This window comes from Perna viridis, chromosome 3 (genome assembly GCF_037379345.1).
Source record: "Perna viridis isolate PV_CMFRI_1.1 ecotype Kerala chromosome 3, ASM3737934v1, whole genome shotgun sequence".
NCBI classification, from domain to species: Eukaryota; Metazoa; Mollusca; class Bivalvia; order Mytilida; family Mytilidae; genus Perna; species Perna viridis.
In genome coordinates this window covers 15767382-15780471 of record NC_142447.1, presented here as the reverse complement: position 1 = coordinate 15780471, position 13090 = coordinate 15767382, and the positions used below count along the sequence as shown (strand labels likewise).

The window sequence follows — 13090 nt, the reverse complement described above, 5'->3', positions numbered from 1 at the left end:
AGTCCCGCGGAATTCCTGGCCTGGTAAAATCTTATAACGTTGGTTGTTGTCTTGCAGGTAAGATGAAAAGAAGAATCGAACCATGAGTCGTTATTGAGAGAATTTGTTAGATGTTGATTAAAAAGGAACCCCTTTTCGTCATCTTAAATTGAATGTTTCGACAGTAACCTCCCATCAAATTGTTTTTATATCATGATGTACATAAAAAAAAATTCTTTAAATATTGGCAAAAGTTAACTGCATTTTATGCCTATAATTATTAGCCCTGATTTCAAATGACGATTAGACAAATTCGATAGAATGAATTTAGGATGGTAATTGTTGCCTTTTCCGTGGTAAAATATTATAAATGTCCACCGAAAGAATCCGTTTTGTTAGAAAAACTCGGACCAAAAGGTTGATATAACTTAGGAGGCCGGTGACGATATTGTGGATCGAATTTTTGGCGGTAAAAGTTAGATTATTATATAGAAAAAAATGTTTTAAATAAATTTATCTTTTTAATACAATACTAAATGTTTTAATTTGTATTTTGGGGTCACAACATAGTCAACTTAAAGCTTCATATTTGTTAATTTACTGACCGAGTAAAAAAATTACATACATGTAGAAAGGTTTGAACTTATATCCCAGCAGCTGCATTCTGATCAAGGGTCATCAATAGCGTAGCTTTGGGCACTTAGTGTTCTTATACGACCACAAGTCAAGCCCTGAAAAGTTGGAGCAATTATGGACACAACTTTAAATTTTGATTACCGGTATAGGATTAGACTTGATCAGAACCAAAGTTGTCACTTTTTTGCCCCTAATTACTAAATGGTTCAAGTCAAAATCTGTAAAATCGTTATCGTCCAAAAATCAGAAAACCTTTTATTGCATCAATTCTTATTTGGCTCAAGGCACAACCCCAAAAATCAAACTCGCTCTTCCTTTCGTCGTTTGACACCTCGTAGTAAAAATTATGAGGTCCATTCACTTCCACTAAAGTTATTATACGACCATAAGGTAAACCAGGCCCCTAATTTCTACACGGTCAAAGTCTTAACCCCCAAATTCATTTATACTCTTCCTTTGGTGGCACTTTTTTATACAATTTTTGAGAGATTCACTAACTACTTTGCCATAAGGAAAATACAGTTTTCTGAAAAGTTCCATAATGGTAACCCCCAAAATCAATCTAAGTCTGACCATTGTGGAACAATATTGTCATTCCAATACTGGAGTAAAATTCTAGTTTTGGCCCCCAATTCCAAAACTGTTGTGACCATAAAAGTAATACCAGCCTTTCTTTTGATGTATGGAACCTTGTTATAAAATTTCAAAACTTTCTACCAGTTTGAGTTGCAGCTATTCCCCCCTCCTTTTTTTTTTAGCTCACCTGGCGTTCGTTAATTTTTCAAAATTCTTCTGAGCGGAATTACATGAAAATTTTCACAGACGTTACTTAGAGTATCTTGCACAAAATGTATGTTTAGATCTTTGATCCGTCAAAAAACATGGCCACCGTTACTAAAAAATGTAATATAGGGGTCAGACTAGTTTTTCACATACATCTCCAAAACCGTTAGGTTTAGCCAAACTCTGACATGGGTTAAAAGTGTTCAGCATGAGATCTATCTGTGGTCAAATTTTCATTTCAATCGGTCAAGCCATGTAAGAGTTATTGCCCTTTTTCGACGTTTTTTTGAAGCTATTTCTGTCAAAAATCTTCTCGGACAATACTTGACCAATTGGAACTAAACTTAGTATGAATGTTCCTTGGGGTATCTTGCACAAAATTAATGTTTATTTTTTTATCCATCAAAAAACCATGGCCACTGTTACTAAAATAAAACATAGGGGTCAGGCTACCTGTGGTCAAATTTTCGTTATAATCTGTTAAGCAATGTAATGGTCCTTATGATAAATCCTACCCAAGTCTTTTTGAGTCAAAATTGTTAGACAAGTTCTTGTTAAATTTATTGCCATTGAAAGACAGAAATTAACGAGATGAGAGATTCAGGCTCCTGGGAGCCTCTCGTTATTTTTAAAATTTTCTGAAGATTGGATACTAGTTATCGTTAATTAACGAAAGCCAACAGATGCCAATGACAATGTGATGACACCATTGTACAACTGAAATATTTTCCTGCAGTTGTATAATAAGGCATGTAATGGGATATTAGAAAATATATAATTTTAACCGAATTCATTTTTCATAGAAACATGCCAAGTTATGTAGGAACAGCTGAGTAGAATATATTCCTTCACCTCTGAATAAATCTTCAAGAACTCCAATTATTTCAAAATAATTCAGGTGTAAAAAACAACAATGGGTGTAACTTTTGTGTAATTTTACAACTTAATCTGTATATATGATACTTAATATCTGCAAAAAGTTGGGGAAAAAAACCCCTAAGTTATCATCTGGAAACTATTGGGGGACAAACAGCTGAATGGACACTCAACCACCAGATGTTTGGAGGGTATCATATAATATCTCTAGACTTCCTGAGGGGGAGCATATTTTAGATTTGCCTAAAATTGCCAGTTTCGATAGTAAGGAGAATTGATATGGTAAGAGACAACAACCCAACCGGGATGAAAAATGTAAGCTCAAAGCCACCAATGGATCTTCAATGAACAATGAGGTAGCCCTTTACGTCACTAGGCAGGCTGCAGCAGTCCTCTATCGATAACAACAAATTTAAACAATTTCTTTTTAAAGAATAAGAACTTCCTGTAAAACGGGAAAAAAAACCCCAAAATATTACAAAATATTTTATATACATGAATACAAAAGACATATAAAACATACTACAAACAATAAATGCGACACCAGATAACATGATCATATGAAAGACTTACTTTGAAGCAATTCTTATCTCATTATGTTTTAAAATGATTAAAAACAAATTGCCACTTTAGAATTCTGTATGCACATGAAATGTAATTCTCTAGAAAAAATTTTTTTTTTATTCTGCATTATTTTTGACGCAATAATGTACACTGAACTATTTTTAAACCCAAATGAAAAACTATTTTTTTAAAACAAGCTTAAACTATTTTTTTTAGTACTGATTCATCTCCCTCCCTGAAATTTAAGGTGCCTACAAGCATTAGTTGCAAAGTACCATAACCATCGAAACTAAATCATTTTCATAAATTAAACCTGATGCAGATGCAACAATAAAACCAATTCTACACATGATTTGAAAGGCCATTACATATAAAATACCAAATGTTACCAAACTAATGAAAAATGAAGGGAAAAATACACCATCAAAAGAAATGGTATTAAGTTAGAAGTACATACAAAACTCCAAAGCCACTACATTCTAGCTAAACCAGGATTAAAATAATTAAAATCTAATAAAATACCCCAAAAACGTCAACAATACAACCAAGAGTTTTGTCTAATGGAATGATTTTTGAGTTTGAAAAGTCATGGATAGCTATGATGTAGTTAATGGCGTTCAATCGGTTCTTCCTGAAATGAATCAATGATGTACAAATGATAAAATCTTTTAAAAATATAAAACTTTAAAATCTAAATGCATGATCCAATTTTGACATAACATACATACTATCTTTCTAAGTTTGTTTAAAATATAAATTATCTAGGCAGTAAGTGTATAGAATTGCTTTCACGATTCAACTGTTTTCTTCAGTTCTTTGACACATTCTGGAGTCAACTACACACTTGCATTCATAGCTACCAAAACACCACAATCCTTTTAAGGCAATAAATTAGGACGTGCATTCACCCTAGTCTCATTCAAACAGTGCCACCCACATATTCAGATAAAAACACAATCATGAGGCATTTGATAAAGCTGCTGCAGCCAGATCTTTGATTTGTGGAGATTTCAATTCTGGAATGGTGCTAATTTTCATAAATTTGGAACTGGAATACTTTGTCCGGACGGCCTGCAAAACAAAATATACAATTAAAATTTAAATGAACACTAGAATACTCCATTCAAAAAACTAATTCTTGCCAAGATGGTTTGTGATCGTGAAATACAAGCAAGACTAGAATAGTGTCTAATTGTACCTTTTTTTTTTTTGGTATTTGAATTAAATATATAATTTTAAATTCAGAACAGCTTTTGTTTACAGGATTTACTTGACATTATCAAAGGTGTATACCTTGCTATTCATTTGATAATGATTCATTTAATCACAGCCTTCCCCTACATACATTCCCTTCAAAATTCTCAACAAGCCCTAATTGTGAAAGAATGTATGGGATTCAACTAGCCAGAAATAACTAATTTCACTAGCCCAGGCATCGGTCTAGTGGCCCAAGGTGAGCATTACCTCTGTAATATAAGAAATGAACATATGTACATGTACTTACAGTTAATTTGCTATTTTCTGCTTTCACGACTAGACTTGCCAATTTTTGCATTGTATGGACTAGATCTTTTTCCTCATAACTACTATAATGGGATAAGGTGTCATTCTGCAATGAAAAGCAATGCATATGAAAAGTGATCATGAAGAATGTTTTGTCTCATTACGGAAACTAATAATTTGACTTAAAACTGAGAAACCTCCTTTTATACATATATATAAAAAAATAAACATAACAAAACACACTGCTCCAAAACATCAATAAATTCACTGAGGTCTTTTGAGTTATTGTATTAGACAAGCAGTTTACCTACAAAACTTCTGCAAATGATGAGAGCTTACAACCTATTTCTGAAGTCTACCCTCTGCAATAGCTGAGGACAAAGTATTTGAAAAATCTAAATCTGAACTTTCTTGGATGTCTAACATTTGTAATAAAGTTACCACTGACTTACCCATTTACTGCCATCTAACAATCTGTTTGCCAGACAGAGTGCTGAGGCTGCTATTTCTGAAGGGTAAACCTGTACCATGTCATACTCAATGATGGTCAACTCCATCAGATATTTGGCTAATGTATGTTTGTTGGCATCAACCTAAAAAAGAAAAGAAATTAATTAAGTTTATTTTCGTCTACAAATACTTCCCCCATTATCAAGTTCAGATGGGTATAACTCGCACAAAGTTTGGGGAATCATAAATGCCTGGGCATAGGCACAAAACATACATCGTCTGAACTACCTACATAGTTTCATGAAACATATTTTCTTCTCATCTCTTAAAAAGGATTCCACAAAAATCTGCTATAATGTTTTATGCAAGATATGGTTTCCCTGACCATCAAACATTCAACAAACAAAAAGCCATTTATTTCTTATACAATTTCTTTTCCTGGTCATATGTGTTGGAATTCTATATACTAAGATTTAATCAGTGGTTTCATATACATGTATGTTAACATTTATGGTTTGAAGTATTGTCCTTCAACCCTGCAGTTTCACCAGATTCTGTGCAGGCAGTAAACACGTCAGATTAAAATTTTAAGAATAGAGCACTTCCTATACAATCTAAATTACCAGGGATGATATTATGAGGTCAACAAACAAAGCAAAAAAAGAATAGGAAGTTAACATAGAGTAAGAAAGAAATGCAACTGTAAATTCCAGATCTGAAAAAGAATTCTGCTAAAAAAGCTAGATGAAAAAAAAAAAAAAAAAAAAAAAAATACACCCAGAATTTCGCCAGGAGTATTATTCTTATCACTGTGCATAAAGTATTGTATGTTTGCTCTTGAACTTTTTACTGTCTAACAATTCCTAAATAGGCACTGAGTTCCAGATTCCAAATTTACTCTTGGCATACAATTAGAACTGTGTTTTTTAATTTACCTGGCCAGCTTTAGAATTCCTTCGTAAGAAATGTAAACACAAAGGTTTTCCAATACTAAAGTCTAATGATTTTAAAATGATTCCTTCCATGTCACGAATTTCCTTCTTAGTGTAAGCATTGTCTGTGATGTACACGAAATCTGCCACTTCAGGAGCATACATTTCCTCATACTTGGAAGCTATCAACATTGAAGTTACACCAACAAGCTGTAATTTGTTTCTACTGACAGGACGTTCCTGAAGACAAAAATAGGAAGATTGTTCAAGGTTTCATTTTTCAAAAAAAAATAAATTAAAAAACGCAAAGCAGAAATTGGCAAACTTGGAAGTAAATATACAGTAAAAAAAAAAAGAATCGTAACAGTGAAATCCAGATTTGAAATAGCGGAAATCCGCTAAAAACAGAAGAAAATTATTCCTGATTTTCGAAGGGATGTCATTTTCTAGATGTAATTATTTGTGCACTCAAATTGTATTCCTTGATTGATTGTTGGGGTTTAACGCTGGAGCAGCAATATTTCAGCTATATTCAGACGAAAAGCAGCTGATTACTTTTAAATTGTATAGAAGGAATTGTTTTCATTAACAAGCCTGTGTTATTCAATAGCCACCTGATTCAGAAAACAACCCCCAATAATAAAGAACTGTAAAGGATTCAATTAGCTCAAATCAATTTCACTAGCTTCAGGCTTGTGGCTAAAGGCGAACACTGCAGATAACAAATACAGTAAGATTCATACCTGTAAAAATCTGTCTATGATGGCAACTGTCAGGTAAAGTGTTTCTTGTAACAGGTGGAATCTATGATGAACTTGACATAACCAGTCAATCAAAATTGCTCTCATTTTACCTGTTATTTCCTGTCCTTCCAAGTAATTAGTTTGTACTGGATATTTATCCTAAAATTAACATATACATGTGTAGACCTTGTATAAATCAAGTATGTGAAGAATTTCAATGAAATTTACGATTTGGGCTAGTACATTGTGTAAAGTGTATGTATTTCTAAAGACTTAAAGGACATACAAATGTGGTTTTAAAACACAATTCATGACCACTGACATTATCATTATTATTATTCTAAAAAATGATATTACTCTAAAACTTTTATTTTAATAACGACAATTGTATTCAAAAACATAATTACATGAACTTAGCATATCATTAAAATCTTCACCACTTTGATACAAATGAAATAAAATAAGAGAAACATGTCAAATGTAAGAATCAATTGTTTAATTATTATATTTTGTATATCACTGGTGTATAATGGTAGACCGGTTGTCGGGACCAAAATAAGCAGTCCATGTTGACAAAGTTACAGTGGGCTACTAAATTTTATTTTCTTGTAGCCCAACTGCAGTGTATGCAAAATTGGTTTACAGATTACCAGACCTTCGGGAAATCAGCCTAAGGGTGCTTCAGCTATAAAACTGATAGCATTAAAAAACAAAAAAAATTACCAAGGCTCATGAAAATTGTATTTTGTGGCCAGTCATAATCTAATGAAAAAAAGTATGGGTTCCTATTTGTTTTTTTTTCTGTCTACTAGTTCATTTTTAAAATTTGTTAGCCCTGGGATTTTCCCCCAAAATCTTCAATATCAAGCAATTTGATTAGTCCAAATTTGAGGAAAATATCATTTTGAAAAGTTTTATGAATATGGGCGCACTTGGCTACCAGTTTCTCAGACACTATTTTGATTCCTGGCATCAATTTCACAATAAGTCTTAAGTGTGAAATTGATCGTTAATTATAATGTCACAATGCTATAATAGGTTGTGACGTCATTACTTACGATCAACTTCACACTAATGACATTTTGTGAAATCGACACCAGGCTTGGTCAACATTGTATATGCTGATGACAACACTCGATTTACCTCCAACTCCCTCATATACTGGTAAATATCATTGACATATTCACTGACAAGCTGAGGATTGTCTTTGTCATTGGCATCAATATCTTCAACTTTGGTGAAAGCTTTTGAAAATGCATCTTCTTTGTTTGCACTAATATCCATACTCTCAGGTATGGATGAGGGAGGGGGCATTGTGCTTGAAACAGGTTTTGATATGTTGCATAACTCTATCTGTACATCATTTGTCTGCAAAAAAACAAGAAGTCTCAAAATTTTAAACTAATAATTCATTAATTGCAACCTAATGTTTGAATACTATTCAACCATTGATTAAAAATAAATCTTCCTTTTCAGCAACTTTACCAAGACTAGAAAAAAAGCTGAGTTAGGTGAAATTAGGAATAAACATATGGTACATGTAAAAGAACAAAATTCCATTTTAAAGTGGAAGAAAATCATATCTGTTGTGTCATACCTCTAGATAGGATTTCCTTCATTTAAATTCTTTCAGATGAATTTAGTATTTTTTTTCTCGAAACATACAAATGTTCATGTTCCTATGTAATTGTAGTCATATTAATACTTACAGAAACAGTTTCGACTAGAGACTTCAGTGACGTAGTTCCTTTGTTTTTGTTTAGCACCTTTTTCTCAGCAGGCTGTATAATCTCCTTTTTAATTGCTGCTGGTTTTCTGTTTGGGTCAATAGATATAGCTTTCACCTTGTTTCCAATATCTCCTAAAGCTGATCTTTGACCAGTTTGTGAGACAGGTCGCCCTGCCATAGTTTTTGCTAGCAATGCAGCATCTGTATTTTCTCTGTTAAGTGGCATTCCTTTGTGTGTTTGACTCATTATGTTAGCCTGTAAAAGAGAAATTTCAGTATTATCAATGCCTAACATACACTATTGTTAACAAAAATTTTAATTTCTTCACTCTCCAAGGTGGATATATTGTGATTGGAGCCACCATTTCAAAAATTGTCTACTGTTTACTTCTCTTGACTTTATACTAAGACATATTTAAATGTTCTGACTTTTTAATAACATTTCAGTAATGGACAAAAAAATATTGATTATTGATATAGAGCAATTTTATCCCAGTCTTTACTTTGAGTCACCGTGGAGGACACGAGTGACTCCACTGTGAATAAAGAAATTAAAATTTTGGTTAATGGTAGTGTATATTACACGTAGGTACATGCAAATTAATTTTTCAGGGGTTCAATTAGTCTTTATCCAAGAATTTGCTTACCTTGGATACATGTACATGTATATGAATTTACCTAGGTCCTGAACTTTTTTATTGACACTTTGAAATTCCTGGACTTTCCACTAATGAAAGTAATTGGAAAATTGCACCAGTGTAATATTTGGAATTCAAAAATGCCAAATCTAATTACCTTGAAATGGTACATATGTATTAGTGTTAATCAAAACTACACTGAAAAAATTACAAATCTTTTATTTAATTGCCCCCATCCCATGAAAAGACAGCACTTTAACATAAAATACAGTTCATATAATATGACATGTATGGTACAACTTGTATGTACACAGGAAACAGCATATAAATGCAATGAAAAAGAATCTTTCATACACATTTCAATGATTATGAGGTCAGCACTGGTAGCAGTTTTCAGCCCCATTATAAATTACTCAACAGTTGCGTAGCATACAACTATTTAATGAATATGCAAAATGTTTTCTCTTTCTTAATTGAAAAGAAATAGAAGTAAAATACTGGAAAAGCTTGTTCGCATTCACATTTAAAAGGGAACTGTAGGGAACCAGGATTGGTATTCACCACAATTTCACTTCAAATTTCAAATGACACGCATTCAACTTTGATTATAACGCATGCAAAATTATTTCATCTCCGAAAAATAAGTTACAATGTAACTCCATTCATTATCAGAAATTTAGAACTTGGTGAGCATAACATAACTTCATCATGTTTTCGAACTTTGTCAAAACATGTCCAAGATTGTTTTGCATGAAATTTGCTAGAAATAAAATGCAATTTACGAAAACTGAGTGGTGTATTGAGCTTACCGACTGTGCTCTTGTCGTTAAAGCCATTTTAATCTTGTATATTCTTCGTGTTCGTGTGTGTTAGCTATGAAAAAACTGCAAGAATCGATGATGCTTCTCGTTGCCTATTTCCACAGCATACTGACAAGATCCATTGAAATTCGCTGCGGGCTCATTTCAAAAGTACCCGGGTAAATCTGATTGGTTGGTAAGGGAACTAAACAAGTTTTCATTGGACAGTCTTGGAAAACTATTTTTAGCTCATTTTATTCGTTTTTAATGCAAAATTTCGCTTAAGGGTGTTCATACGTAGTAAAAAAAAATCTAGAAAAATGAAAGAAAGTTTTGGAATGCCTAAAATCATAATTTTGATGGAATTTTGCTTTATTTTATCTTCACCTCTTTCTGTTCGGATTTTCTCATGTCTTATCATATGATTGAACCACAAGTTTTGTTCCGAATAGATATTTTTGTGGGAAAACGAAACAAGACCGTACAAGTTTTATTAAAAGGTGCGAAAAATTCATATATTCAGTCACAACTGAGTAAATCGACAAGTCTGTACATTTAAATATTATTAAATCGTCTTCTATATATAGTCAGTAATTAGATGTATATCCATTGCGGGCGGAGATATCAAATTCTTTAATTGAAACATGAAAACACATGATTTTGCAAAAAGTGAATTGATAGTAATGATACTCTTTAATATTTTCTTAAGCCAAAATGAGCGGATCATACAGCGTATAAACACTATTCTAATTAATATAATAGGAGTGCTTTAATCTTGAACTATCTTATCCTGTTTTTCCTATTAAGTCAATGCTAGACTGCTTGGTCACAAATATTTATTTGAAACTAATTTCTTGAGCCGAGTTTAGTCCATAGACTATAGTGATTATAACTGTTGCAGGATTGTGCAGAAAAAGCTTTAACAAATGTGTGGGCGATTAAATGAAAATAAAACGGCTCTTGGCCTTCAAACTTGTATATATATCAATAATAAAAAATGAACAATTAATTTTGCTGTTTACAGCCCTTGTAAATAGATTAAAAGAGCTTATAATTGTTTATAAGTATTAAGGTGCTCATAATCCTTATTTTGCATTTTTTTAGTGTTCTTATGGAATTGCCAAATTTCATCTAAGACTGTTAAATGGAATTTGCATACATCTATAATATATTCATTCATTCATTCATATGTTCATTCATTCAAATACAATGTATATTATAGATGCATGCATATTCCACAATATTTCATGATAATTTTTGTAGCTTTAATTTTTTCCTAACCAGTGAAACAGAAGTTGTCCCATTTTATGGATAATTAGATTATACTGAATGTTAAAGGATTAATAGTGATTATAATTTATTAATCAGCTCCTGGCAAATTTGTTAGAGAGGTTGTTTACAAAATTGATAATTGTCACTAATTGATTGATTGATTTATTAAAGGATTGACCTGAGATGTTTTTTTTTCTTATTATTGCCTAATAATTAATTGACACACATATCTTCATCTGTTGATAAGGGAATGATTTTGAATTAATTTATTACACAAACATTTGTAAATTAACCAAAAAATTCCTATTGGGCTTTGAATCTTCTAATACCAAATTAAAGGCTGTTGGAGGAATTTATACATGTACAATGTATGTTAAAACAGAAATTGCTTAATATACATTGTTTTGTACGTTTCACTTCTTAATACAAATAGACTTTAATGGAGTATATTAATTTGAAATATTGAATTAAATCAAAATGGCTATTTTCATTGTCAGTTCCATATTTTGATATTATATTAATGTGATAACTCAAATTTATCTTAAAAAAATACGTTTTAAAGACAAATCACACTATTGTATATGTGCATTGTATGGTGCAAACTAATATATTGTTGTCAATTTGTGACATCGCTTTTTGCGCAAAATTTGCGATTTATCTCCCTTTGATCGTAGAAGCAATATGATGTCGAGATTCAAGCTGGGCCACTTTTGAAAATCTTCAGTAAATGCCAGGCATCCGTCCGTGTGTCTGTCTGTCATACACAAACTCATGACTACAATTTCACAACGGATTCCGAGGAAACTTATACCAAATGTTACTAATACTTACACTTTGAAAAATAGAATAATCAGCATTGTCCAATATGGTTTTAGGGGGAGTTATGCCAATTTGATTATCAAGCATTTTAGCGAGGATGGGATGGGAGATATGGAACAACGTTCTTTTCTTGAAAAATGTGAGATAGTTTTCCTAATCCGGACAAGATGTTTAAAAGAGGGAAATATTAAAGATTGTCCCATGTTATTGCAAATAAAACATAATTCGCCAGTTCATTTACTGAGGTAAAAATGTAGAAAAGGTTTCATGTGGAGTATCTAATCCAGGTGCAGATTCAGAGGGGCCAATCTTCTGTTCTCTTCAGTCGCAATTCTTTTTGACTTCCGCATATATCTTCACAGTCAAGTTTTTGTATTGCCGTTTGAATATTCTATTTCTTCTAAAGACATTCATTAGCTGACTATGACATAAAAGTCATCCTACATAACATTTGAGTAGGAAACGTCCAATAACCAAACAAAATTATGCAGAAATGGTACACAAATGTGATTAACTTTCTTATTTGATCGGTGACCCCAACTTTTTAAAGACTTTATAACATCAGCTGATGGATACCTTTTCATACCACAAGTTTGAAAAAAAATCTTCATGAGAGAAGTATTTCAGATTACTGTAAATATGGTTCAAAAGTTTTTCTTTTGGCGGTAAGCAATAAAAGGTTCTTTGTATTTTGTTTTTAATGATTTATGAATGAAATAGAGACTATTTCCAGTCTACTGGTGTATGGCATGTGTCATTCGTAAAAATATTTGCCAGATCAGAGACGTCTGAATTGAATTCGGAAAAAGACAAAAACTCCTGATTTTGCGAAATTTTGAACTGCTTTATCTTTGTTAAAAGCATGGTGACCTATAATTTTTAGAAGCTTATTTCCATGCCTTTTGTACTTGAGACCATTCCATTAAAATTTCACGACATTCATAACGTCAGAACTGGTTAGTGTGATTTGTCTTTAATACTATTTAGATTTTTCTTTTTAATAAATTATTATTAATATTGGTAAAAGTACAGCAAAAGTTGATAAATTCATAGATTTAATATTGCAGTATATTTATTATCGCAAAAAAAAAAAATATCAGATATACATTTACAATAGTAAAAACTTGCAAAATTAGATCTGACAATTTTGATCCAGGACTTTGCTAAATGGCAATGATTATTAGAGAAAGTATTTGATTTTAAAAATTGAATACTTTCTTTTTAAATAATCATTGCCATTTAATCAAATACTTTCCAAAAACTTTAATTTGATGCTTTTAACTTTTGAGACCAAACAAACAAAAATAATATGTCTGTTTTCTGCTACCCCTACCTACCCTTAACATTTAATGTCCATTTTGGCTCA

General features: G+C 31.9%; 2 protein-coding genes across 2 annotated transcripts in view; one reads left to right on the top strand and one right to left on the bottom strand.

The window, feature by feature from the left end:
• Nucleotides 1-2747: 2747 nt before the first annotated feature.
• Nucleotides 2748-9797, bottom strand: LOC148621165 (G2/mitotic-specific cyclin-B-like). The gene is made up of 8 exons (XM_088575260.1): nt 9643-9797; nt 8176-8451; nt 7610-7834; nt 6467-6625; nt 5727-5963; nt 4794-4934; nt 4343-4447; nt 2748-3909 (listed from the first exon to the last, which is right to left on the bottom strand). Exons 1-8 carry the CDS (start codon nt 9667-9669, stop codon nt 3796-3798), a joined length of 1284 nt encoding a protein of 427 aa, XP_088431386.1. The 5' UTR covers nt 9670-9797; the 3' UTR covers nt 2748-3795.
• A 273-nt stretch (nt 9798-10070) lies between these two features.
• Nucleotides 10071-13090, top strand: part of LOC148621163 (focadhesin-like) — a 270468-nt gene continuing 267448 nt past the window's right edge. The window contains exon 1 of the mRNA XM_088575257.1: nt 10071-10133. The gene's annotated coding sequence lies outside the window, so the exon portion shown is untranslated. The remainder of the gene's footprint in view (nt 10134-13090) is intronic.

Coding starts and splice junctions, on each gene's coding strand:
- LOC148621165 (XM_088575260.1), bottom strand. CDS start 9,669: ATGGCTTTAACGACAAGAGCACAGTCG. Junction 7,835..8,175: donor CTCTAGTCGAAACTGTTTCT/GTAAGTATTAAT, acceptor GTTTTTTTGCAG/ACAAATGATGTACAGATAGA. Junction 5,964..6,466: donor TCATAGACAGATTTTTACAG/GTATGAATCTTA, acceptor TTTTGTCTTCAG/GAACGTCCTGTCAGTAGAAA.